The following is a 25,857-nucleotide window of genomic DNA, read 5'->3' on the forward strand; positions in this document are numbered from 1 at the left end:
AATACTAAACTCTCGAATTAGAAAATAGACCACAAACTTGAATAAATAAATATTATGCTTTGACATGGCTGGATAAGAGGGAAAGAATATGATCTGTGCTTTTAATCTGATTCTTCAATATATTATTTCACAGGTCTACCCTTCGTTAAATAAGTGAATATGATGCACTTTTACAGTTGAAAACTGATACGACTTGTAAGCTATTGTAGTGAAGCCCATTTTAAAATTATATTTTTAAATAGACAGAAGCATTACAGGATTCAAAATTGTATTCTAGATGTAAGTGGACTGAAGTTGGACTAAGACTCTACCTTAGTCTATGTAACGTACCAAAACGCTACTTGTCTAGATTTGTCAAAACTGAGCTCAGCATTTGAGGAAATTATGAACAAACTGATGTCCCTCAAAATCAATTGGAAGAATGGGTCCCTCTGGTAACATGATTTGAAAGCAATTAACACAGAATGGGATGGATGTTAATGATGGTACAGTAGGCAAACATTAGTTAGATATTACATTATTAACTGAATTAATCATATTTAAGGAATGCTTCCATCTTAAACTGTGTTTCATAACATTGTCCTCATACATTCAGTTCACATGACTGAATGACCACATGCCAACCTGATGTTGGCATGATGCTGCCCACCTGTGATGTCACAGTGAGGAGGGGTTTTCCTTCTCCAGACTCCTCCCTCGGTATCTCCTTCATCACCATGGTAACACCCTTATCTGCAGCCCTAGCGCCTTTCCCCTACAACAGTGAAATCAACAATGACTTGTGTCAAAAGTCTTTAAGCTATTACTGTTCAATTTTTAATTTTTCTTTTCAATATAAGTTTTCTTGTTAAACTAACACTTTTATAACATTCTTAGAATTGAAATAAACTTTAAGGTTTAAATTGGTAACAAAAACATTATTTTGTAACCAAAGCATGAAGTGAACAATGGAAACATCCAAAAACATCGTCACAACATCACTAATATTCACCATGGAACCGCTTGCCACAGATAATTCAATCACAAAAAAGGATCCATTAGCCCACAAGTCAGAAAAAAACATTGTACCATGGGTGAAAACTGTATGGCACACAAATTGCAAGGAAATATTTGGGGAACATTCTAACTACAGTGCTGTACAGGCATTAAAAAAAATTGTATGTATTTTGCTTCTAAGAAAATAAAGTTATTAATTTTCTTACCATGTTTATCAAATATATACAAATAACAAAATTCCCTGTTTTTCGTGAATCATCATGATTCAGGGCTCACAATTATTTTATTCCTTTAAAACACTCATGGAGATTTTCTTTAAAATGCATATTTAATATGATTTATGGAAAAGCTTACCAGGTTCATGTGCACACAAGACTTTGAAATTTAAAATTTATGATCTAAAACTGGCTTTTCTTTATTTCCCCAGTATTTTTCCCCCATTATTTTCTTGGCACAATAATAATTGAGATACCACTGAATCAAATAAAGGACATGAAATGAAGAAGATTATCTGAGTCTGGGAGAATAAACAATCTGAAATAACATCAGTAAACAACTATTCTGGGTTTCATATTTGACTTTGTGTGTTAGCTCATGTCATTCAGTCAGGCACAGTAATTTCCTTGTTCACATTTAAATAGAATTTTTCTTTAAAACATCACTCTTGGGACTAACTACAAAAATATATGTTTTTGTTCAAGGTAATTATTTGTGTTTTTAAAGTGGCACTTTGAGATGAGACTCTTCAAGGATACATTTTAAAGATTTTAAAATCTGTATATTAATTAATCACTTGAGAAAATAAGAATGAAACACAAACAAACATGCAGCCACCAAGTCTGTATTTTTATATGCTGGTCTTGTGGTATTAGCCTTATAGCACAGAAAGAGCAACTTCACATAACTATGCTGAGCACATAATTCAGATGCCAGCAGTCAAATTGCTGAATCCTGCAGTTATATTGTGTGCCTACAGCTTACAATAAATGAGCCTGCCTACTGAACCATGATTGCAATGGGTTTACTGTTTCAATTCCATTGACAAAAATGTCACACAAGATGCCATCACTGTTCAGTTACTGCTGTCAACAAAGAACAACAGTTTTGTAACTATATTTTTCTACAGTTGTTATCTTATAAAATTCAAGATGAAATTAATGTCAATGAAAAAGCTAAGCTATATACTCTATAATTACTGACAAAATATTTATGCTTTATTTTTATTTTTCTATTCAAGCAACAGGTCTCTTTTACAGTTGATTAGGGACTGTAACTTAGTTTAAAGTTCCTTAAGCAAGAACAATAGCCGACCAGCTGTTCACTGACATATTTCTTACTTGATCATTTAGATTCAGATGGTAGTTACCAGCATTCGTCATGCTTCGTCCATGTCACAATGTTCAAAACATAAGGAACAATGGAACATAGGACCATGATTTGTTATTTTTTCTTCTAAGTGGAGGTGTGGAAGTCTTTAAGAATGAGACGCTCTTCCAAGCCCGACCAACAAGAAAGTCCATCTGATCAAATGTCAATATTGCACTTTAGTGACCTGACAGGGATCTTATCAAATCAGGTCACGCGGCCAAGATGTCCCATTCCCACCTTTAGCTGTCAGCCAATCAGATGCACACAGCCACTTTGAGGAGCAGCATCATCTTGCATGTGGAGGATGCTAGCTGTACAGTAGCTCTGAAGACCAGAAGGACAGGGATTCTAAGTGACTTTTGGGGTGGGGGTGGGGTGAATCAAGGAGTCATAGTCATGGGGAGTTGAGTTCAGAGGGATCTGTGTTCCACCAGTTCCCAGTTGGGAGATGATCAAGGCCCATCCTAGTGTATCAATCAGGAAGGTTGCTGTATTTCTCACGGGCTGGTAACAGAGGCAGAAGCAATCAGGTGAGCAGAGGACTGCAACCCTCAAATGTCTATTAATTAACTGATAAATGGCCTTTATTGGCAACTCGTCAAAAAGAACACCTTTGCTCCTGCCCAAAACTTAACTCCTGAGATGACATTCAATAAAACTAAAAGTTAACTGATAAGTGTAAGATTCAACCCTTTTCTTAGTCTTGAAAGCTTATTTCTGAGGATACAATTTCATAAAATGCAAACTATTTAATTTGCATTTTCAGTTAAGTAACAGGCTAATTACATTCCCTGTGAAAATTTTTGAGTCTTTTAGTAGTTAACTGATTGATTGTAAAGATTGGAGTTAATTACCACCCCCTGGCACCAACCTGATGACTTGCCCTTGCTACTATCTTCCCCGCCACTTCTGGAGGGTGGGAGATGTCTCATCCTTAGGATCTCCATCTCTAAGAGATGGAAATTAACTGGATAGTTCTAATGAGTGGTATGATAAAGGACTACAGATTTCTGACGTGTAACAAAACATCCACTGTTACTTTTAGTGGAATCTCTTGGACTTTTCATCCAAAAATGTATGGGCACACACTGTACATGAATGGACATTTTAAAAGATGAATCGTAACTATATTTGACAAAATTAACAGCTTCTGTTTACTTAGAAATTAGCTCTTGTTTTTCATTTTCATATTGACAGTGCATTCCTATTGACTTCTTTTCCAAGAATATTTTGTAAAACTGGCACAACTGGCCAAGGCAAAAACTGATGATAAACGTATCAACTCCAATTCCTTTCATTGTTTGTATGAGTGACAAAATTATTTGCTCCAATTAATGCCAAACTATAAGAAATGACTAGGCTCCTTTGACAAGTAAAGATATATATTACATACAAAGGCATTATATACAGCTCACCACTACCTTCCCAAGGGCAATTAGTGATGGACAATAAACATTGACACGGCCTGCTTGCCCATATCTCATGCATGATTTTAAAAAAGTATGATGCTACATATTAAAAACTTGGATAACTACTTTTCATTGGGCATTCCATTGTAAAATAGACTTAAAACAAGATGACATGTACTGAAAATAATTTTAATCATTTGAGAAAATTATTTGTTATTGAAGGCCACTTCGGCAGATATAGTTCATTAAAATATGAAATTAGGTTTAATTACTTGACTGCATCTCTGAAACAATGGGCTTGAACTTTACTCTGTGCATGTAGATGAGTTTTGAATGGGTTAAAAAATCAGACCAAATAACTCTAATTTAAGAACTACTTTTCATGCCATCACACAAATGAGTAACTATTATCTAATGAATCCTAAACCCCAATTTCTTGATTACTATTTAGGAGTGAAGTAATAGCTGCTTGAACTATCGATCAAAAAAAACTTCATAAAATCAAAAGAAACATGCACTGAATCTTTGAATTTTGATTCAAAGTGCAAGTTTTGTCAAGTTTCATGGATGGTTTGCCTCCTCAAGGCCTAGTACATTTTTCTCACCATACATTACCAAAATCACCTCATTAACTACAAACCTTGACCCTCTCCTGTCCCTCACATCTAATTCCAGGCCCATCTTATCACGTGTTGTTGCCAAAACAACGTTCCACTGCCAGGTTATCCAAGTATTAACTAGCATGCCTTCCAACAATGCCTATAATTAAAAGCCCATTGTGCTCTGGGGGTGACTCTCAGGTCTCGTCATATTGATGAGTGGGTCCCTATGCTTGGGATTCTAGGAAGGAGTGCCCTTTGGCCTGCTAACTTTAGTGCCAGCCAGGTCTAACAGCATGAAGCAAAGAAGCTGGAGCATCTAAGAGCATTGATTGGGGAATTACAACATTGAGGAGCATTGCCTGGAAGAATACCAACATCTGGGATTACTGGCTTTTGTTTCTTTGTCAGAAATACTGAAAATCTGAGAGTACATAATGGAATAACTGCATCTGGGGACATTGGAGGTGGGATGGTGAGAAGAAGTGTTAAAGAATTGAGTTAAATTGATAGGGGAGATATGAAGGCTGGCAGCTTTGAACTGGAGTACTGGAGAATCTGAACAGTCCTCTGATACATGCAGTCAAACCAACACACCACACACCAGAATCTAGGACTCGCTGGCCCGTACCAGGATAAAATAATCTCTAAACGTGAAAAATACTTCTATATTGTATTTGGTGACTGTATACTTATCCAGTGACTAACACAGTGGTAATTAACTCAAATCTTTACAATCAATCAGTTAACTACTAAAAGACTCAAAAATTTTCACAGGGAATGTAATTAGCCTGTTACTTAACTGAAAATGCAAATTAAATAGTTTGCATTTTATGAAATTGTATCCTCAGAAATAAGCTTTCAAGACTAAGAAAACGGTTGAATCTTACACTTATCAGTTAACTTTCAGTTTTATTGAATGTCATTTCCCTCTGTGTGAGACATAGTGAGCTCTTTCACTGCAACTTCCCAAACACATCTCAGTGACAAACTATAAGAGAAAGTGAGGACTGCAGATGCTGAAGTCAACTAGTAGAAAGTAAGGACCCCACCCATAGGGCTCCTCTCATCTGATTTTGGCCTCATCTTACTACTCAAGGTATCCAGAACAAAATGCCACTGCTGGGAATACATCAGAATTCATGAGAATCATTAAATAATAGAAGCAGGTCATTTGGCCCATTGAGTCCACACTGACCACCTCCCCCCCACCCCCACCAAATGAGCATCCTACCCAGACCTACCTCATCCCTGCAATTTCCTTTGATTAATCCACTTAGCCTGCACATCTCTGGACAGTGGGAGGAAACTGGAACAGCTGGAGGAAACCATGCAGACACAGGGAGAATGTTCAAACTCCACACAGTTACCTGAGGCTAGAATTGAAACTGGGTCCTGGTGCTGTGAGGCAGCAGAGCTAACGACTGAGCCATCATATCACCCTGGTGTAGCATCATTTTTAAAAAGACCACTGTACACCCAAATAAGCATTTTTAGACTTGTGCTGCTCTGCAAGGTTTCTGAAATTTACCCTAGATTTGGCAGTAAGTACAAATTAGTGCCTTGCTTTCTGGACAGAAGCCTGAAGATCTTGATGGACAGGGTGGTGCAGAACAATGCCCCCTCATTATTTTTTGGTGCGGATATCTTCAAGGTCTGTGCACAGAATTGCCAGAGGTTGATGCATTGGCATGCTGATCAGCAAGTGCAGAGTCTCTGAAGAAGCTCAGAGTAGCAGCCATGCAGCCGAGAGGGAACATTGGTGCAGAAGCAGGATATCCTCTTCTCCCAAGACTAGGAAAGGAGGTCCAAATATCAAGTGACACCAGTTTGAGATCGCCATCGGGGTCAGTGCAATATCATCCATCTGAAGCAAATGACCTTCTCCATGCTACCAGTGTAAGTAAGTACCACCAACTTCTCTCCAATGCCTCATGCTCACTCTACCTTTCCTATCAACCATCTCCAACCAAGGCTCATGCTCCACCATTCTCAATATTATTAGCAACACTTTCCTTCTTTCCCAACGTGACATCACTACCCTGCATGCCCTCTCATTCAGGCAGGACACCTCTCCACCTTCACAAAAAGTAAAAAAGATCTGCACCCATTTCCATCTCTCTTAATTCCTGCTTGGTCATTGATCAAGGAGGTGAAGAGCTTGCAATAGGGCAGAACGAATCAAGATGGGTGATGGCTGCCTGACATTCATCTCCTCACTCCTTAAGACGACAGAATCCTGACTCTGATTGCTCCAAGCAGCTGACTGACTTAGTCCAAACCCCAGGACTGGTACTGGAGGCTGCTGTTGACTTACTGAGCTGGGATCTCTGTACCAAAGGCTACCTCCTGTGAGTTTCACTGAGGATCACTGACAACCAAGACAGGCTTCCTGGCTTCGTATCTATACTAAATGACACAGAAATTCGGTAGTACTGAGAATCTGGTAACTCTGGCTGAGAGGCAAGGTTCTAAAAACACAAGGAGGGGATGCTGTGAGCACCCAGGTAGGCTCTAAGTGAGTGTGCACTAAGGCAACAAAGGAACAGTCATAAGATGCAGCATGCTGCAGGCTTGGTTGCATGTCCCTGACCACAGTGTGTCGTTGCTGCTGCATTATACTGATAGTTGCTGGTGTTCCCTGAGGTGCAGCACTGAAGGTACTGTAAGTTAATCGGGCATTTGACATGAAGGTTCTTACAAGCTGGTATGTGACAGATGCCAGTGTCCGAGAACATGCATGTCTGTAGCTGGTACCCATGGAATGTGCCTGAGAAGCAATTGTGTGGTGGGACATGGAGGCTGTTCAGGCCTCTATAAGATACTGGCCATATTTTACATTAACATGGTAACCCTGTACCTTCTTTCACCAGTGATCACCACAGCTGCTCCTGCTTTTTAACTTTCTGAAGTAAAAACATGCTTTTACATCACAGAGTGTTTGAAAACTTAGGAGCTAGATTTTCAATTTGCCATTCGTTTAGAAACAAGTATACAGGATCACTTGCCCATTAAGGAATCTTCACCACATTCCTACAAATGTTTTTGATGTAAATTAGTAGAGTGCCTGATCAGCAAGACAGTTTTAAACACGGGCGGCAAATTAAAAATGACCTCACTACATTAAAATCATCTTCAATCCTGCATAAACTACAATTCACACAGCCACAATCTGACTTTTCTATAAATAAGTTATTCTTCTTATCTTTTAGTATAGCTTGGCAGTCTCATATAACAGAGGCTCAGCTTCTGTTACCAGATTCACGTAAAGCAATTCTTAGGCCTTTATATTTCAGTTCATGAGAAAAACAAGCAGCAATTTATATGTTGAAAAACTCTTCTGAGTTATTTAGCTCACTTACTTGATCTATTTCATAGCCAAGTTGAAAATTATTTCTACTCTTGTAGATGAAAGCAAATAGTGCAACATGCAAATAGTGTCTCAGAATATGTTTCAATTTAGTTCTGCACTTGTGTGGGAAGGCTGCTGTTCAGTCGTGTCAATTGACAGTGCCACGTTCCCAACACATGGGAAACAAGAGTGGAGACTGTTGACTGGTTGGAGGTTCACAACACTGTAACAGAACCCGTCCTGGAAGTCAGCAACATACTCTCATTAATTACAAAGGAGATCTAGGTGAGAATATTCTGAATGTACTAAGAGTCGCTCAAAGCAAAATCCAACAGACTGCTTGGTCTTGCACCAATGATTACCTGTTATAACTTTGCCAGAATGCCAGAATACTCTGACAGAGGAAATGATAAGTGCAGGTGCAATATGATCAAAAAGGCAAAGATCTCTCAGAAAAGAAAACCAAGGATCTGTACAGCTGTATTAAAGCTTCTCAATTTTATATCCCATTCCCCTTGCAATAAACACCAGCATTCCATTTACTTCCTTAATTACTTGCTTGGCCTGGATAGTAGATTTTTGTGATTCGTGCACCACAGTATCTAGATCTCTGTGTTTTCTGATCTCTCTCCATTTAATTATGACATCGTTTTTCAATTCTTCTTGCCAAAGTGGACAAGTCCACATTTTCACACCTAAGGTGAAGGCATGCCATATTCCAGTATATTGTGAGCATTCAGACACTATTTTAAAATTTTGAACATTAACAATTAAAATGTCTGCTGTTAGCCTGTAACTTTTGGCATTGACTATATTTACACTCCATCAACTTAATTAAGCATTCCAATGAAACTTAGTTTATTCAAGTGCAAACACCCATTTTAACCATAAGCACTGGAATTCATAGTCCCACATCAAAGAGTCTATAACCAATTATCACTTTTGTTTTAGAAACTGCACAGTTGGTAGTGGGCACACTGTTAGACTGCACTGGAGTATGATGAGATGGAATGAGAACTTAGGACTTTGATTGAAAGTGGAAGTTAGCTGTAAGAATTTCTCAAGTTTAACCTTGTATTAGTGGTCAGACTCTTGCCTAAAATTTAGATCAAGGGGACCTACTTGTATTGGCAATTCTCTATCAATCAGCTGAAAGCCCTTTGTTCAATTGGTGCTAATCACTTTCACAATAAATTAAGAAAGCTAGAAACTCATCGAAATATTTCATGATAAGAAAAGGTTGGGGGCCATCCTGTTGCACAGTGGTAGTGTTCCTACCTCTGGACCAAGTAACTTGCGTTCAAGACTCACCTGCTCCAGACGTGTAACAACATCTCTGAACAGGTTGATTAGAAAAATAATTTTTAAAAAAGCAGACCGAAAAGGTCCAAAGCTGCTATGGCCTGGGACTTTAAGTTATCATCTAGACGCTTCTCCTGTTTTGCATGAGTATGTAGCCTCACCACACCCTCAGGCAGTACATTTCATATTTCTACCACCTTCTGGCTGAGAAGACTTTCCTCAAAACTCCTCTAAACTTAAGCCCTCTGGTCTCAAATACATCTTCCATGGGGAAAAGATTTTCATGATCTACCATCTATGCCTCTCATAATTTTATATATCTCAAACAGATCTCCCCTCAGCCTCCTTTGCTCTAAGGAAAACAAACCCAGCCTTTCCAGTCTCTCCTCATAACTGAGACTTTTTATCCCAGGCAACATCCTGGTGAATCTTTGCTGCACCATCTCCAGTGCAATCACATCCTTCCAATGCAATCACGTCCTTCCAAAAGAGTGGCGACCAGAACTGCACCCAGATTCCATCTGTGGCCTAACCAATGCTTTACAAAGTTGTAACAAGACTTCCTTGCTCCTATATTCTATGGCTTGGCTAATGAAGGCAGGCATCCCATATGCTGTCTTCGTCATCCTGCCTGTGTTGACACCTTCTGGGATCTATGAACTTACACACCAAGGTCTGTTTGTTCCTCAGTATCCCCTAGGGACCTTGGTCGGGCCTAAGGCAGACCTTGAGTGGGCCCAGAGTGCAGACCTTAAGAGGGCCCAGAGTAGAGGAGAGTGGGCCCAGCATGGAGCTTGAGTGAGCTTTTACTTACTTTTATGCAGCAAGCACAGGGCCTGGAATCAGTGGCTACTACATCAGCAGAGGTGATGTTGGTGAGGTACGCCCAGCAGCAGAAGATTGCACCCAAGGACTGGTGACTTTGTTGTTGGTTGGGTCTGGTGCTGGCAGTGAAGTGGCAGTGGAACGGATTCACAGCAATATTGGGGAAGTGAGTCCCAGCGGCAAGAGACACAACTCTGACATTGATTGAGTCTGGTGCAGGTGGTGTCAGCAGTGGAGCATTAGCCCAGTGGCAAAGATGGTTCTTGAGGATCAGTGATTTCAATGTTGGTTGGGTTTGGTGTAGACAGTGGTGAAGTGGCGGCAAGAGGGATGGTGGCGCAGGTATCATTCATGGTGATGAACTGGTTCAGGACTGACTGATGGACTCTCTTTAAGCAATATCTTTCTTTTTTCTCTTATTCTTAAATTATTCAAAATGACACTGTACCATGGTAACAAATGGAAGCTTTTCAGTATATTTTATTATATTATGTAAAATACATGTGACAATAAAAATCAAAATCAAATTTGTTGTGTAAATCCTTCCTTTCTTAGACCTTCCAATACACATCACCTCACACTTATCAGAATTAAATTCCATCTGCAATTGCCCTGCCCAGGTGATCAGTATACGTTTGTAGCCTGAGACCATCCTCCTCACTATCAATAATTCCAGTTTTTGTGTCAAATACATGTAGAAGTGGTTTTCTTTTTTTTTTCAATTTATAAACAATTGTTTTGGGATTAAAGAGTTTATATTTTTATTATGTTTCAAAATCTTTGAATTGGTACTAAGTAGATATTTTGGTTCATTCTATGTTATCTTTATTTCTTTGGTAAACCTTTGTTTATTATTCATAAAAATTGTGCAGGATTGTGTGTTTGTGTTTCAGTGACGTATTATGGTTTTACTCTTTATTCTCAGAACTGACTTGTCCAGTAAATCAACTAGATCTTAACAACAAACAGAAGGTATGATTTTGTTCCAGACTCAACACTCGACAGAATTTCAAATCTTGTAATAGGTTGCGGAATATTTTTTCCACATCAAATATGTCATGATCTCTATTAAAATGTTAGAAATATATTTTCTCTTTTCATGGCTCCCAAGGTATTCCCACAGTAAATACTGCCTTCATGCAGTGAAACTTTGAGGTGGATCTGCTGAGGTGGAAAATTTCCCAACTCAAGCTTACTGCCTCTACAGCAAAAAAAAGCTGGTTTGTCTCTGCAGTGCTGCCAGACCTGCTGGGTGTCTGCAGTATTTTATTTTGATTTCAGATTTTCAAAAACTGGAATAGTTTGCTTTTGTTTAAATTTGGCATTGATTGATAATTCTTCGTTTCTTTTCTAAATGAAAAACCAAGCAATTACATTTAATCTTAAATTCAAAGTAATTAATATAAATAATTTATTCAGTGATTTATTAGAAATTGTTACTGATCCATGGATCTGTACGCCGTGGTGTTGCTTTCCTGTGGGTTGTATCGTATGAAACCTGCCAAGTCATAAACTGTGCACAAAGAGAAATGTCTAATTAAAACAGTGCATGATGATATTTGATCCTAAGTTCTAATTAGTTAATTTAAGTAGTTGGTTGTTTCAGGACAGATTATTAAAAAGTATTTAAATCTATACATACTAATTGGTCCTAATATTCTTCCCTTGCACATCTGGGCATTTATCAAAGTTGTAACGTCATCTGGATTTGCAAGTTCATGTCATTTGTTTGGCTCTGCTCTGTCCTACAAAAACATCAGATGGCTCTATTCCAGTCCCTCTTTCACTCTTGTTAACTAAGATTTCCCCAGATTTGAAAGAGAGGAATAATGTTGTTACTTTCTGTAAATTGTTTTCTGTGAAACCTATCTGCTTTTGAATTGTAGTTTCTTGCACTTTTGAAAAATGATAGTCATTGGTGTTGCTCTTAATGATATGTTTCTAATGTTTACTTTCATCATATGAATTTGCTTTTTGTTTTTCCCCTATATTGTTTGGAACATTTTTTCAGGTGCAGGTTCTGAGAGGAGAATGATGGGTGAATGCTGAAGTCTGGAAAATGAGGAAGGGCAATAGACTGTGAGGAACAGGTCAGGTCAGAGCAAGGGGAGAACATGCTTCCAATTTGACAGCAGTCTGTTTAACTTTACTTTCCTTCCTAATATTTGCCCAGTCCTTCAAGTTGCCTGAGTAATGGAGTTTGATGGTTGCTCATCTGCCTGGGGTGAAGAGATAGAGCCACTGAAGCCAGGGCTTGAGAAAGCAAGGAAACTTGAGAAAGCATCAGCCTTGATTAGTTCCAACGTGGCCTAAAAAGACTCAGATTATTTTAGTGGTGCTCAATCAGCACTGCCCCATTAAAAAGTACATCAACTTTACCTTATGCAGAGATTTCTTGCTTTCATCACCAGTGTTTGAAGAATACATGTTGCATATTTCAACTAAAACTGTAATTGGGAACTAGATTTCTTTTCTAGCTATGAGTCAGTTGCAATAGGTTTTCTGGAAGGTTTTTACTCGAGGCCTGATGCGATCTCTTGCTGAAGTTGTCTCATTAAACACGCACTCTACCCCATGGTACGCCTCTCACCCAGTTTTAGTCCCATCTTACCATGTACTGTTCACAGAACAATTTGCCACCTTCAGCTGAGGAGGCCAAACCATGCTAGCCTGTCCTTAGGTTCCCACCCAGCTCAGTGCTGTCTCAGCCAATTAGTGAAATTCACAACAATGTAGGAAAAAGGTAAATTACCTTCTCTACTCCATCAGCAAAGGTGTCACCATTTTCGATGCTTCACACTGACTCTATCTCTAGCACTGCATCCACCTTTTACCCAGGCCTAAGCTTTACCACTCTCACTGTTATCTGCAATATCTTCTCCACTCACTCTCACACCCAGACACCACTAACCTTGGATGCCTTCGGTGTTGACTACTGACTCACTCAGCTGTGCCACAGGACCCTTATGGGAACTCATAAGACTGAGTAAGGCAGCAATGTTTAAAGTAATACTGCTCATTACTAAAAGATGTATTTGTCAGCACATCTATTCCTCCACAACAATGTCCTTAGTGATGTTTCTCATTTAATAGTGACACCTTTGAATGTTTTGTTACAAAAGGTACAGCAAAAGAACAACATTTACATGTCGAAGGTTAAATCTGTTGTACAAGCCATGTGGATGGAGTGGTTGTGCAGATAGGAACAGCTGAGTGAGGGATTGCAGAGTCAGGTTTATCTAATTCAATAATTAATGTGATAGCAGTTCATTGGCAGCAGGAGAAATATCAAGATGTATATATTTCTTTAAATGCATATTTTGCATCATAGAAGGCAACTCCCCACAAAAAATGCCTATCTCTGGCACATTCAGAGATTCAGCATTCAAACAAGAATTTTCCCTTGCTTTCCTTCACCCTCCAGAAGGTGTGCGCAAAGCTGGAACGTAAACCAGCAATACCCTCTCACAGAAATTCAGTTCGTAAAGAATATTACACACTATTTTGCAATGATCTGGCACAGGAAAGTGGATACAGTTGGTGTGGTCCGGCAGCTACTAACAATTTCTCAAGTATGTTCTGCTCCCAGACAAAAATGATGATCAGATATTGATCAGACCAAGACAAATGTCTGAAGACAAGGCTGAAGCATGTTGATCTAGGTTTTCCAGAATGAAGACATAAAACTGGTCCTTTACAGCTACACATATTGAGGAAGCAATTGGAACAGGAATGTTTGGAGGGATTGTGAGCTCAATATTGCAGATATATTTATGTTTTTTAAGGCAATAATTCACTTTAAATCAATTTGTAATGTTAGATTATTTGTTTTTATAGCACAAGTGCATGCAGTAAAGAGAAAGTGGGAACAGTTAGAAAGGCATGATACAAATTTAAATTTATTTCATGTGAATGTGTAATTGCACAACACTTTAATCAATTGAAGGCCAATGATTAAATATATTTCATGGAATAATGCAAAAAAAACCAGCAGGAAACTTGTCCAAATCACACTGAAGCATCTCTGCAACCTCCTCACAGCTCAGCCTCCCATCCAGCTTTGTCATCTGCAAATTTGGAGACATTACAGTTTGCGTCCTCATCAAAATCATTATTACATTGTTAACAATTGGGGTCCTTGCACTGATCCCTGTGGTACCCCACTAGTCACTGCCTGATATTCAGAAAAAGTTTAGTCTGACAGTTTCCAGTCTGCTGACCAAGTTTCTATCTATTTCAAAAAACCTCCCCAATACCACGTGCTTTAGTTCTCCACACTTTTGTAGTACGTGGGACTTTGTCAAAAGCCTTCTGAAAGTCCAAGTAAATGCTATCCACTGGCTCCCCTTGATGAGCACTACTAATGATATCCTTGAGGAATTACACTAGATTGTCAAACATGAATAACCTTTCACAAATGCAAGCTGACTCTACCCAGTCTTGCAACTGCTTTCCAAATGCTCATCTATTTAATCTTTTGTAATGGCCACTAGCACTTTTCAGGCTGACTGGTCTATAACTTTTGGTTTTCACTCTGCCTCCTTTTTTTAAAAACAGAGGGGTGTCATTAGCTACTCTCCAATCTGTAGGAACTGTTCCAGAGTCTGTTAAATCTTGCTAGATGCAACCAGAATTTCTAGGATCACTTCCTTAAGCATGGAGATGTAGATTATCAGCCCTGGAGATTTACCTGCCTTCAACCCCATCAATTTCTCCAATAATATTTCAATATTAATACTGATTTCCTTCAATTCCTCCATCTCACTAAACCGTGGGTCCCCCAACATTTCTGATATGTTGTTTGTGTTGTGTTGTTCCTTCGCTTGAGTGCAGACTTCATCTTCAGCCTTGATGTGATAAATCTAAAAATAAATTTAACAGTATAGTAGATTTTGGAAGATGTTTTGTTACTTTTTTGTTGCCAAGGACATGATGTATTCTAACTTTGGTCAGAGATGTATTTGAAACATCATCCATGTTCACAGAAGAAGCAATGATTCAAAATGAAATATTCCATTAAAACCCAGGAGATCCACAAAGCATTCTGATCTAAAAGAACACATCAAACAAGACAAAAATGGAGAGAACTGCAAACTGCAATATTGTGGAAAGTTTAACAGGTTTTAAAACAAATATTATCTTCATGTTAGTAAATAACTAAGAAGGTGGTAAGATTTTTTAAGAACAGCTGCAAGCATACTCAAGTTAGATTTATACAACAATCTGCCACAGTGTTCAAATGTGTTAACACATTTCATATACAATCACTCTGAAGTGCAATGGGTACTACTATGAAATAAAGAGACTTAATTTATGTAGTCCCTTACATAACTAAACAGTGTCTGGCTCAAAACACATTTCAGCCAATGAATTAATTTAAAAGTAGTCAGTGGTGTTCTGTCGAAAACATTACAACTGGGATTTAACATGGAAGTGGTGGCCCTACCCAGTGGTTGGAATGTTAGGCCTGGAAACCACAGTGCTATTCTACACGTTTCAGGCATTTGACAAAGGTGATAAAAGATGACAAAAGATCAGAGTAGTAGGTTAAGTAGGGTGGTTCACCAGTGTTAGTCAGGGAGGCCTGAGTGACAGGTGAGGGAGGAGCCATGGTAATTAGGAGGATATAGAGGTGGGTACAAGCAAGCAGCAGTGGCCCTTTCCACTAGTGACAAGAGAGAGGGAGAGAGACACACCCCCAACCAAATCTTCTGACTCCAGAGAGAAGATGAATTTTAATTGCATCAAATAAAATTAAATCCTATCAATCCTAATAAATCCCTCTGTACCTTGCTCTCTGACAAGATATGCAATTTCTGTTAGATATTCTTGCCGAAATTCAGCACTTCCTTGTTATGCTTAAAATGTTCACAGGGTGAATTTCAACTTAAGGTGCTTGTTCATCCATCCTTTAGGTTGTAGTTTTCCCAAATGTAGTCAACGTTTACAATAAAGAAATGTGTGTGTGAGAGAGTTCTCAACAATGATTCTTGACTTCATGATATCTCATGACATCAGGTCAAACACAGGCGGGAACACCACCTGCTGATTACCGCAGAGCATCCCCACTTTCCAGCTCATAAATCTCCATGTTAAATATCACTGGAGAAGTACTGAGAGGTGCAAGAGTGGAGGACTTCAGTGTCCATCAAGATTGACTGTCACTTGGTCAAGATCCTGGAATACCTTCCGTAATGGCATTGTAGGTCTATCTATACCATAAGGACTGCAGTGGTTTAAGGCGACAGCTCACTACCACCTTTTCAAGGGCAACAAATAATCCACAATAAATACTGCCCAGTCAGCGACACCCACATCCCATGTGTGATTTTTTTTTAAAAAGGTGGTCCCACAACTAACAAATCATTCAGAACAGGACTTTGACCTGATGGTAATTAATTCAAGAATCAATGGAATAATAAGTCTCCAATATATCACCATTCCCAATTTTGACATTTCCAAGCACTAGTGTAACCAAAACAGTTACAAATCAGTCAGAAGTGCTGAATGGATAATTCATCTCAGCCTCCTCCTGAGGTCCTCGTTATTGCAGTAGCCAGACTTGCCAATTCAGTTCACTTCACACGATTAAAAGCAGAACAAATCCAAATCCTGCACCAAGCTATTTTCATTGATGTGCTGTCAAGGAGCACTTATTTGCTCACAACCTGTTTACCAATAATCAGCTAGAGTTCTGACAAGGTCACTGTTCCAGATCACACACCCAAATAGGCCTTGTTTCAAAAGATAGATAAAAGAAGTGAAATTCAAAATTGAGAATCACTGCTCACTGCATTAGATTATCATTTGACCAGGTCCTACCTCAAGGAGCCTCAGTAGAACTGAAGTTAAAGGGAATTGTGGAAAAACTCTCAACTGATTGGAGTCATGTCTAGCACAAAGGAAGATGTGGTGATTGTTGGAGGCTAATCATCCCTTTAGGAGTTCATCAGGGTAGTTTTCTAGACTCAACCATTTTCCACTACCTCATTTTGGTCCATCGTAGGCTCAGAAATGTGGATGCTAATTGATGATTGTACAGCATTCCATTGCATTCACAAAATCTCAATTAATATACTCATTCATGCTTACATGCAGCAAGACTTCTATAACATGCAGATCTGGACTGAAAAAAGTGACAAGTAAAAATTGCACCAGTAAATGGACTGCCCATCTCTAACAAGAGCATGTCTAATTCACTAGATCTGCATTCATCCAGACAAAAGTTCAAAAAGTTCAAGACCATCGAAGACAAACCAACTTGACTGGCACCTCACCCATCATCAGTTCACTCCCTCCACTGATCCAAGCTCAACTGAAGTCTATACCATCTACAAGATATACTTCAGCAACTTGAGAAGACTCCAACAACATTTTCTAAACCATTAACCTCCATCTCTGAAGGACAAGAGTATATGGGAACATCACCACCTGAAGGTTCGCATTCAGGTCACACACTATTATTGTCTCCAGGACTATAACCTTGAATTAAGATTAATAAGTCATTTTCTCAATCTAATAAAAAATGTAGATGTACCGACAGATTACAGTCTGTGTTGACACTGTCACAATGGCAATTGAAAAAGGCAATAAACACTTGCCTGACCAGTAACTCCCACACCATAGGAATGACTAAAAATGTTATTGTGGAAATACATTTCTATGCCTGTTTTCACTTAACATGTTATAAATACAAGATATCTTTCTTGGGTTTTAATATAGAAGGGGTGAACTTCCTTTGGCGTCCCTTTGAATACACGATTTTTGACATTCTTTCATTTGAGGTGGACATCATTGACAAGGCCAGCGTTTATTGTATATCCCTAAGTGCCCTTGAATTGATTGATTTGGTAGGCTATTTCAGAGATCAGTGAAAAGTTAACCACATTACTTTGTACCTGGAGTTGCATGTAGATTAGAGTGTGCAATGCTGGCAGATTTCCATCCCTATATGACATGGTGAAAGCTGTCAGGGTGGAATCTGAACCCAAGTCCACAGGGTATGATCGAACACCTCTGGATTAGTAACCCAGTGACATTATAAAATGGCTCTTTCCTTATCTGGAATTTTGAGATTAGGGCATTTATAGAAGAACAATACAGTATGGCTGTTCTCTGTTACGTACTTTAGTTACAACAGGGAACAATAAAAAAAGCCGAGAGTAATTAGACAACAAGGGAAATGGATGGTACAGAATGTCAAACACCTCAGAGGAAATGTAACATGTCTAACTATAGGTCGTTTACCACAGTATCATGAGTACACAGTGAATCTATTTCTGGAATGATTTATCTACAAAATATTATCAGAGGTTTAGAACCAGAAACCATTTGTATCTCGCAACAACCCTATTCATCCAATTATCACATTTTGTTAATAATTTAATGATGCTATGTTTTCAAGAATTACAAAACATTTTATAATCTTAATCATGATCTTTAAATTTATTTAAGCATCAGCAGCTCCCTTGATACACAGAACTGTGGTCCCTCCCAAATGAGTGCAAACTGCAACTGGGAAAAAAAAAGTCAAAAATTCTCAAAAGGGTTCTTCAGGTTTCTATCAACATGGGAGAAACTGCACAGAATTTCAAGACAATATTTTTCCAGAAAGACTGGCCCCAGGAGATGTATGGCATTGACTAATAGGAAGTAAATGGAGGAATCGCTGTGAAAAGAACACTGCATCCACAGCAAATCACAGGGCGTTCTGATTTATAAGCTGGAATTTACTTCCCTGAAGCCTAACTAATAATTAGGTTACTGTCTTAATAACAGGAATAAAAAGTGATAATATAGACTGGTGTCCACGAGCTGGAAACATCTATGATTAAACATTTTGCATTGCTCAACTATACAGCTAGGAATGGTAATCATAAGCTCAGATAACAAAGGATTTGAAAAACTGCTAAAAGGGGAACTTGGTGAGAATAGTGACCCTGAACTTTGACACCAAAAAGAGTAATTCCTCACTACCACAGGACAAACCTGTAACATCAGCTAATTAACTGTGTATGTCAGTGTACATTGCTGACGGATGAAAATCTGTATCAAAACCCGTCAGTACACATCATCTTCAATGGATGTTGGGAAATAAGATCACAGAGTTTTGGGCTTTGTCAGAATTGTAGGCTTCTCCCAGCTGCAGATCATATGCGCAACGTAGCTTTGCAGGTAATTAAGGTGACAGTAACCATCACCCCACTGTGCAGCAGATTGTGACATGGGCTGTACTGAGGGCAAATGCATTAGCTTTGCAGCACCATGCATTGCATTGGCACTGAACAAGAGGGCAACCTAGGACTAGGCATGCTATTGAAAGTAAGTTTGCAGATGACACGAAGATTGGTGGAGTAGCAGAAAGCATAGGGTACTGTCAAAGAATACAGGAGAATATAGATAGACTAGATAGTTGGGCAGAGAAGTGGCAGATGGAGCTAAATCCAGGCAAATGTGAGGAGATGCATTTTGGGAAGTCTAATTCTAGAGCCAACTATACTGTAAACAGAAGAGCCTTGGGTAAAGTTGATGAGCAGAGAGATCTGGGAGTTCAGGTCCATTGTGCCCTGAAGGTGGCTGCACAGGTGGATAGAGTGGTCAAGAGGCATATGGTATGCTTGCCTTCATCAGACGGGGTATTGAGTATAAGAGCTGGCAGGTCATGTTAAAATTGTAAAAGACTTTGGTTCAGCTTATTTCGAATACTGTTTAAGAGGATGTTGCCTGGAATGGAATGTGCTAGATATGAAGAGAGGTTGAGGAGATTAGGATTGTTTTCATTAGAAACAAAGAGGTTGGGAGGGGGAGGAGGGAGGGAGCCTGACTGAGATCTACAAAATCATGAAGGGTAGAGACACGGTAGATAGAGATAAGCTTTTTCCCAGGGTGAGTGATTCAATAACGTGAAGTAAGATGTTCAAGGTGAGAGGTGAAAAGTTTAAGGGGGATAAATGTGGAAAGTACTTTACACAGAGGGTGGTAGGTGCATGGAACACATTGCCAGCAGAGGTAGTAGAGGCAGGCATGGTAGGTTCATTTAAGGTGCATCTGGACAGATGCATGAGTAGGTGAGGAGCAGAGGGTTATAGATACTCAGGAATTGGGCAATAGATTTAGACAGTGGATATGGATCGGCTCAGGCTTGGAGGGCTGAAGGGTCTGTTCCTGGGCTATAAATTTTCTTTGTTCTTTGTTCTTTTAACTAACATTAGGTGCACTGCATGTGTAGATTGCTATCCTGACTCCTGTTTCACCACATTCCATACCTAAAAGACATAGGCTTCCCAGTTATTTGCTCATTGTTCCTGAAACTCAATGCTGGAGTTCCAATCAAGTTTCCACCATGTCATAACATCGTATGTAACCATGACAAAGGTAGAATGTTCCATCTCATCCTTTTCAACCTGCTCACTTTAACGTGGGAATGACCATTCCAAGGTGAGGTTTTTCTCAGAGGTATGTGTGCACGCATGTGAGCTGGCTGCATACTCAGCAGTTCTAACCCCTTCTTCAGCCATGCTTGGTAACTCATCCTATGAATTCTCCTGGACTCTCTATCAGTTGTTATAACATGCATCATCGTGGTGGTGAATAATTCAAACGGGGATAGTGACAGTGATATGAGGGCTGGTTTATCAGGATTGAGGTTGGGGCTTTAGTAAGGGAGATGAAAGACTGAAAAATTATGAACTCAAGATTGAAGTGGTGAATCCATGGACAAACTTAATTGCTTTTCTTATTGCTGCTTACTGGGAATGAGAGAGGAACCTTTGAGTGTCATAGTTGAGTGCAGTAAATACCACCCACTTTAATAATGTCATGGAGATTTGGTCAGAGATTAAAGGAGGGGCTGGTAGGATATAGGTCGATGACTGAGTGCCCCCTATAGTTTCTGTGGTTAATGTCGGTCATATTTATGTAACCTGAATATAGTTGCAATAATGCACTAAACTTCAAGGCACAGACATTCTGATGGGAGGATGGTCATTGCAGTAGGATAGATGGGATTTGCACATCAGGAGCATGCAAAAGTCCTAATGCAGTTTGTCTCCTTGGGAAATATCCTGGAAGTTGAAATTTCTGATGAGCAATTGCCCAGCATCTGTAAGCTCCAAAACCATCCCCAACTCTGAGTTAAAGTTGAAGGATCAACAGGCTTCTTACTAAAGGTAGAGGAATTATCACTTACTCTAACTCATGGACAACTATTCAGATGACCCTCCCTCTAACCCTCCTTCCCCCCACATATAGCTAATCCCTCTGCACTGTAGCTAACCCTACCTGAGCCCACCTCGGACGCAGACCAGATGAAAAGTTAGGAGGCATGGTTCGCAAGTTTGTGGATGACAACAAAATTGGTGGTATTGTCGACAGTGAACAAGGTTATCTAAAATTATAAAGGGATCTTGATCAATTGGGCCAATAGGTTGTGGAGTGGCAGATGGAGTTTAATTTGAATAGATGCAAGGTATTGCATTTTGGTAAAACAAACAAGGACAGGACTTATACAGTTAATGGTAGACCCTGGGTCGTGTTGTCAAACAGAAAGACCTATGGGTTCAAGGAGATAGTTTCTTGAAATTATAACAGGGTGGTTAAGGCAGCATTTAGCTCAGATCTTTGAGTATAGGAGTTTAGATGTCATGTTAGAGGCTGTACAGGACATTGGTGAGGCTACTTTTAGAGAGTCCAGTTCTGATTCCCCTGCTTCAGGAAGTGTCGTAATTGGAACTCAGTGGATCTCATAGAATATGAGTTTCCTGATTGGGGCTGCTAACCTCATCCAATAGGGTAGGAATTTTTTCTCTGAGTTGTAGGAGGTTGTGGTTATAAACCTTATTGAAGTTTATAAAATCATGAAGGGCATAGATAAGTTAAATAGTAAAGATTTTTCCTTCGAGTTGGGGGACATATTTTTAAAGTGGGAGGAGAAAGATTTAACAGGAACTAAGGGCCAACTTTTTCACACATAGGGTGGTTCGTACATGGAATGAATTGCCAGAGGAAGTGGTACATGCAGGAACAGTTACACTATTTAAAAGACATTTGGACAGGTACATGAATAGGAAATGTTTAGAGGGATATGGGCTAAATGCAGGCAAGTGGGACTAGTTTAGTTTGGGAAATGTGGTCAGCATTAACTAGTTGGACTGAAGGGTCATACAACATGGAACAGACCCAAACTGCAGGACCTGACATTCAATTCTCCTTGATCTGCCCTTTTCCCAGACCCAACACCCTCCCTGATGAACCTAATACTACATGCCCCCGACTAATCCTCCTGACCTAACTGGATCCACCACGATCCCATACCCTGAACCCCATCCTCCAAACTCAAGACCTGATCCCACAGTTCACCAACTACCCATGGACCCAACCATACCCCCGATATGACCACTCTGACCCTTCCGATCTTTTAGGTGACCTCAGGTCAGAACCCTAACAGGACCCAAATACCCCTTCACCTCTCCCCCAACCAATAATCAAGCTCAGCATTCACACACTATCCACTACCTTTACCCTCTCATCCATTTGGCACTCTAACCCCTCAGTCACCTGCCATCCCAAAGCATCACCTCTATTGAACACTATCCCCATACTTGGCACACATAGCTTCTCTCAGTGACTGTGAAAGTGACATCAGGAGCTTTTAAGTCCTGAAGTATGTTAGAAATCATCATGAAAATGACACATGGTTTCAGTACTGATCTATTTCATCGCTGGCTGGTTGGACTGCTTCAGCTCAGTCTGGCCTGGAAGTTCACAAGGACACTCGTCTAAAAGTAAGCATACACTTTTCTTTGCAAACAGCAATGGAAATAAGGTCTATGCTCTTGATTGGAAGCTCTAGACACATTATTTATTTAACAGGAGTCTTCTAGTTAGATCAGAAAGTCAGCTATCAATGCTAAGTAACTTTGTGCTTGAAGGAACCCACAAGCAACATCACCCTTGGTCACAGAGGATTACAATGCAGAAAAAGGTCCTTCAGCCCATCAGGTCTGCATCGATGAAAAAGAAGCACCTATCAACTCTAATCCCATTTACTAACACTTGGCCCATAGCCTTGTATGCCTTTGCATCACAAATGCATATCCAAATACTTCTCCTTATACCAACTTTACAGGCAATGAATTCTGATTGTTAATCTATCCACATTATAATGGGAAAAGTTCCTTCCTGTCTACCCAATATATGCCCCTCATAATATTATACATCGCAATCAAAGTCCCCCTTCAGTCTCCTCTTCTCCAAGGAAACCAATCAATCCTGGCAAATCCCCTCTGCACCCTCGCCAGAGCAATAATATCCCTCCTATAATGAAAATTCCAAAACTGCACATAATACTCTAGCTGTGGCCTAATCAATGTTTCATACAGTTCCAGATACTCTCCCTGCTCTTAAACACCATGCCTTAGCTAATAAATGCAAGTATCCCATATGCTTTAACTACTTTATCTATCCTGTCCAGCTATCTTAAAGGACCAGAACACATGCAAACCAAGGTTCCTCTCATCCTTAGGACTTCTCAGGGTCATTCCAAGATGGCAGTGGGGTAGTACTCCTCAACCAAAGCTTGTCCATTTCGTCTGTTCCTTTTTTTTAGATTATTTACCTTGTTTCTTCTCAGCAATATCCTAAACTCGTGACCTCAGCACAGTCAGACTCTCAGCCTCAGCGCAGCCCTGCATGGCATCCTCATGGCCATATCTTGGCAGTCCAGCACGACGGTCCCTCCCAGCCCAATGTGATGATCTCTCAGCGGCTTGGCTCAGTGTTGGCTTCCAGCCTTGAGGTGATTCCAGAGTGGTCTCCCAGCCTCGAGAGCCTAAAGCGGAGGCACGGTGTAGTCTGAAGTCAAGGCCTGGCACAGAATACAGGCTAGGCAGACTCAGCTGGAAGGACTGTTATTCTGAATTCCTTATTGTTCCTGTGATCTGTAATGCTGGGCCTTTTATTTCTTTATCTATCTAATTTTTTCCCCTACAAATCTCTACCTAGGTATCTCTGTACCTAAGGTGGTGCCATAAGTGGCCACTTGTGAAGCTAATTCTAATTCCACTATTCATCATGTATTGCCTTGTCTTGTATGTCTTGCCCAAGTTCATCACCTCACATTTATCCTCATTGAATTCTATTTGCCTTTGATAGATCATCTGGCCACCTCACCAACATCCTCCTGTAATCTCAAGCTATTCCCCTCACTATTTACATTCCCAACAATTTTTATATCCACAAACTTACAAATCAACCTTCCTACATTGGTTATATATACCACAAATTGGAAGGGCGTCAACACTGATCCATGTGGAACCCCAATGAACATGGGCTGACAGTAAGAAAAACATCCCTTGCTTCCTGCCACTCAGCCAATTCTGTATCCAATTTGACAATTTTTCTTGGCTCCCATGGGCTCTTATCTTCGCTAGCAGTTGCCAGTAGATTTTATACCATTAAGATTAGACTGATCGATTCTAGGTTTCATGGTTTATCCCTTGCTCCCTTCTTGAGGGTATTGCATTGGCTCTTCTCCAGTCCTCAGGCACCTCGGTTGTGGCAAATAGAATTGAAAATTATTGCTAGCAGACCTGTTATTTCCACCCTTGCCTCATTCAGCCTGAGAAACATTTCAGCCAGCCTTGGAGATTTATTTACTTTTAAGTCTGTCAGACCACTCAAAACCTCCAGTCTGTCTATGCTAAATTCTTTAATTATATCACAGTTCGTCTCCCTGATGTCTATACCCATGTCATCCTTCTCATTAATAATCACCAATACAAAGTATTCATTTAGAACCCTAACTACATCCTCCAGCTCCATGCACAAATTATCACTATGATCCTCAATACTTGTAAAGTAACTTTAAATTTTCCTTTATTTTTATGTTACTATCCGTTCATGCCCCTTTTTACTCTCCTAATTTTCTTTTTGAGGTCATCCTTGTGCATTCTATAGTTATCTATGGTTTCTGCTGTTTTGAGCCCTCTGTATCTGCCATTAACCTCCCTTCTCTTTATCCAAGGTTCCTTTGTTGCCATTCTCCACTTTCTTCATTTCCCCCGGTCTATGAAGGCCCCCACATATTTCACCCTCAACAGCTTCCTCTATGCCGCTCGCTTAAACCTAGTACTTCTGCGCCTTTACTTCAATCTGTTTCAGTCTTAACAAAAGTTGAAAGGTTCGAATGTGCTGCATATTGTGTACAGACAGCCCTGATCGCACAGGAATACCTGCTCATGTTATTCTGTTGCATTCCAGCACTTCAGCTTTTAACAATCAACTCAGGAAGGGTGGCACAGGACACTGACAAGCACATTCTGCATTTCAAGCTCCCATAAAAGGAGCTTTGCATTTGATACCCCAAAAAATGTTATATATTGTTACTACTGATACTTTTTGTTATCTGGCTAGATAATTGTGAAAATATGATTTGTCAGTGTTCCTGTATTGCCAACATTTCAATTACGTGAAGATAAATAGAAAGTCAAACTTATTCAAGTTGCGTACTCTTAATGGCATCTCTTGGAAGCAGCCTCTCTTATGTCATCAATTCTGAAATACAGCCAATTGTGGAAATCATGTTGTAATTTTAGTGGCAATATTAAAAATCCCAGCTTGACACCATGCCAATAGCTTGTACTCATTTTTATATCATACTTATTGATTAAATCCTTATTTTAAGCAGTTAATCTCTTATCATTCAGAAATAAATTTGGGAATAGTTGGGATTATTACTGGTTACTGATAAACAGAAATCAGGGCGAATTGTATAAGTTTGCTCACTTTTTAAGACAGTACGTGCAGGTATTAATAACAAATTTGCTACATCTAAGGCTTTAAAATTTTTGAGCAATAAAGAAAATGTTAGGGATGAGCCATCAACAGATATTTACATTGATTATTATAGCCCCACATGATAGGAATGTTGAAACTAACCTAGAAAATTTTTAAGAACGTTGTCCTGCTTCCAGTCCACATCATTTTAGCCTTTACATGTGTCAACCTG

The 25,857-nt window shown here is 39.6% G+C and overlaps 1 protein-coding gene across 4 annotated transcripts in view; it reads right to left on the reverse strand.

Annotated features, from left to right (window-relative positions):
- Positions 1-25,857, reverse strand: part of pex5la (peroxisomal biogenesis factor 5-like a) — a 165,927-nt gene that overhangs the window by 97,609 nt on the left and 42,461 nt on the right. For 2 of the 4 annotated variants that reach the window (XM_043702242.1, XM_043702241.1), the window contains exon 2: positions 650-754. The exons of 1 other annotated variant lie outside the window; for it this stretch is intronic. In XM_043702242.1, coding sequence (XP_043558177.1) covers positions 650-754 — 105 coding nt within the window. Of the gene's footprint in view, positions 1-649; positions 755-7,734; positions 7,755-25,857 lie in introns of those variants that run through there. One more of the 4 variants, XM_043702243.1, reaches the window with a different exon arrangement.

This window comes from Chiloscyllium plagiosum, chromosome 13 (assembly GCF_004010195.1).
Source record: "Chiloscyllium plagiosum isolate BGI_BamShark_2017 chromosome 13, ASM401019v2, whole genome shotgun sequence".
In the NCBI taxonomy this organism is placed as follows: Eukaryota; Metazoa; Chordata; class Chondrichthyes; order Orectolobiformes; family Hemiscylliidae; genus Chiloscyllium; species Chiloscyllium plagiosum.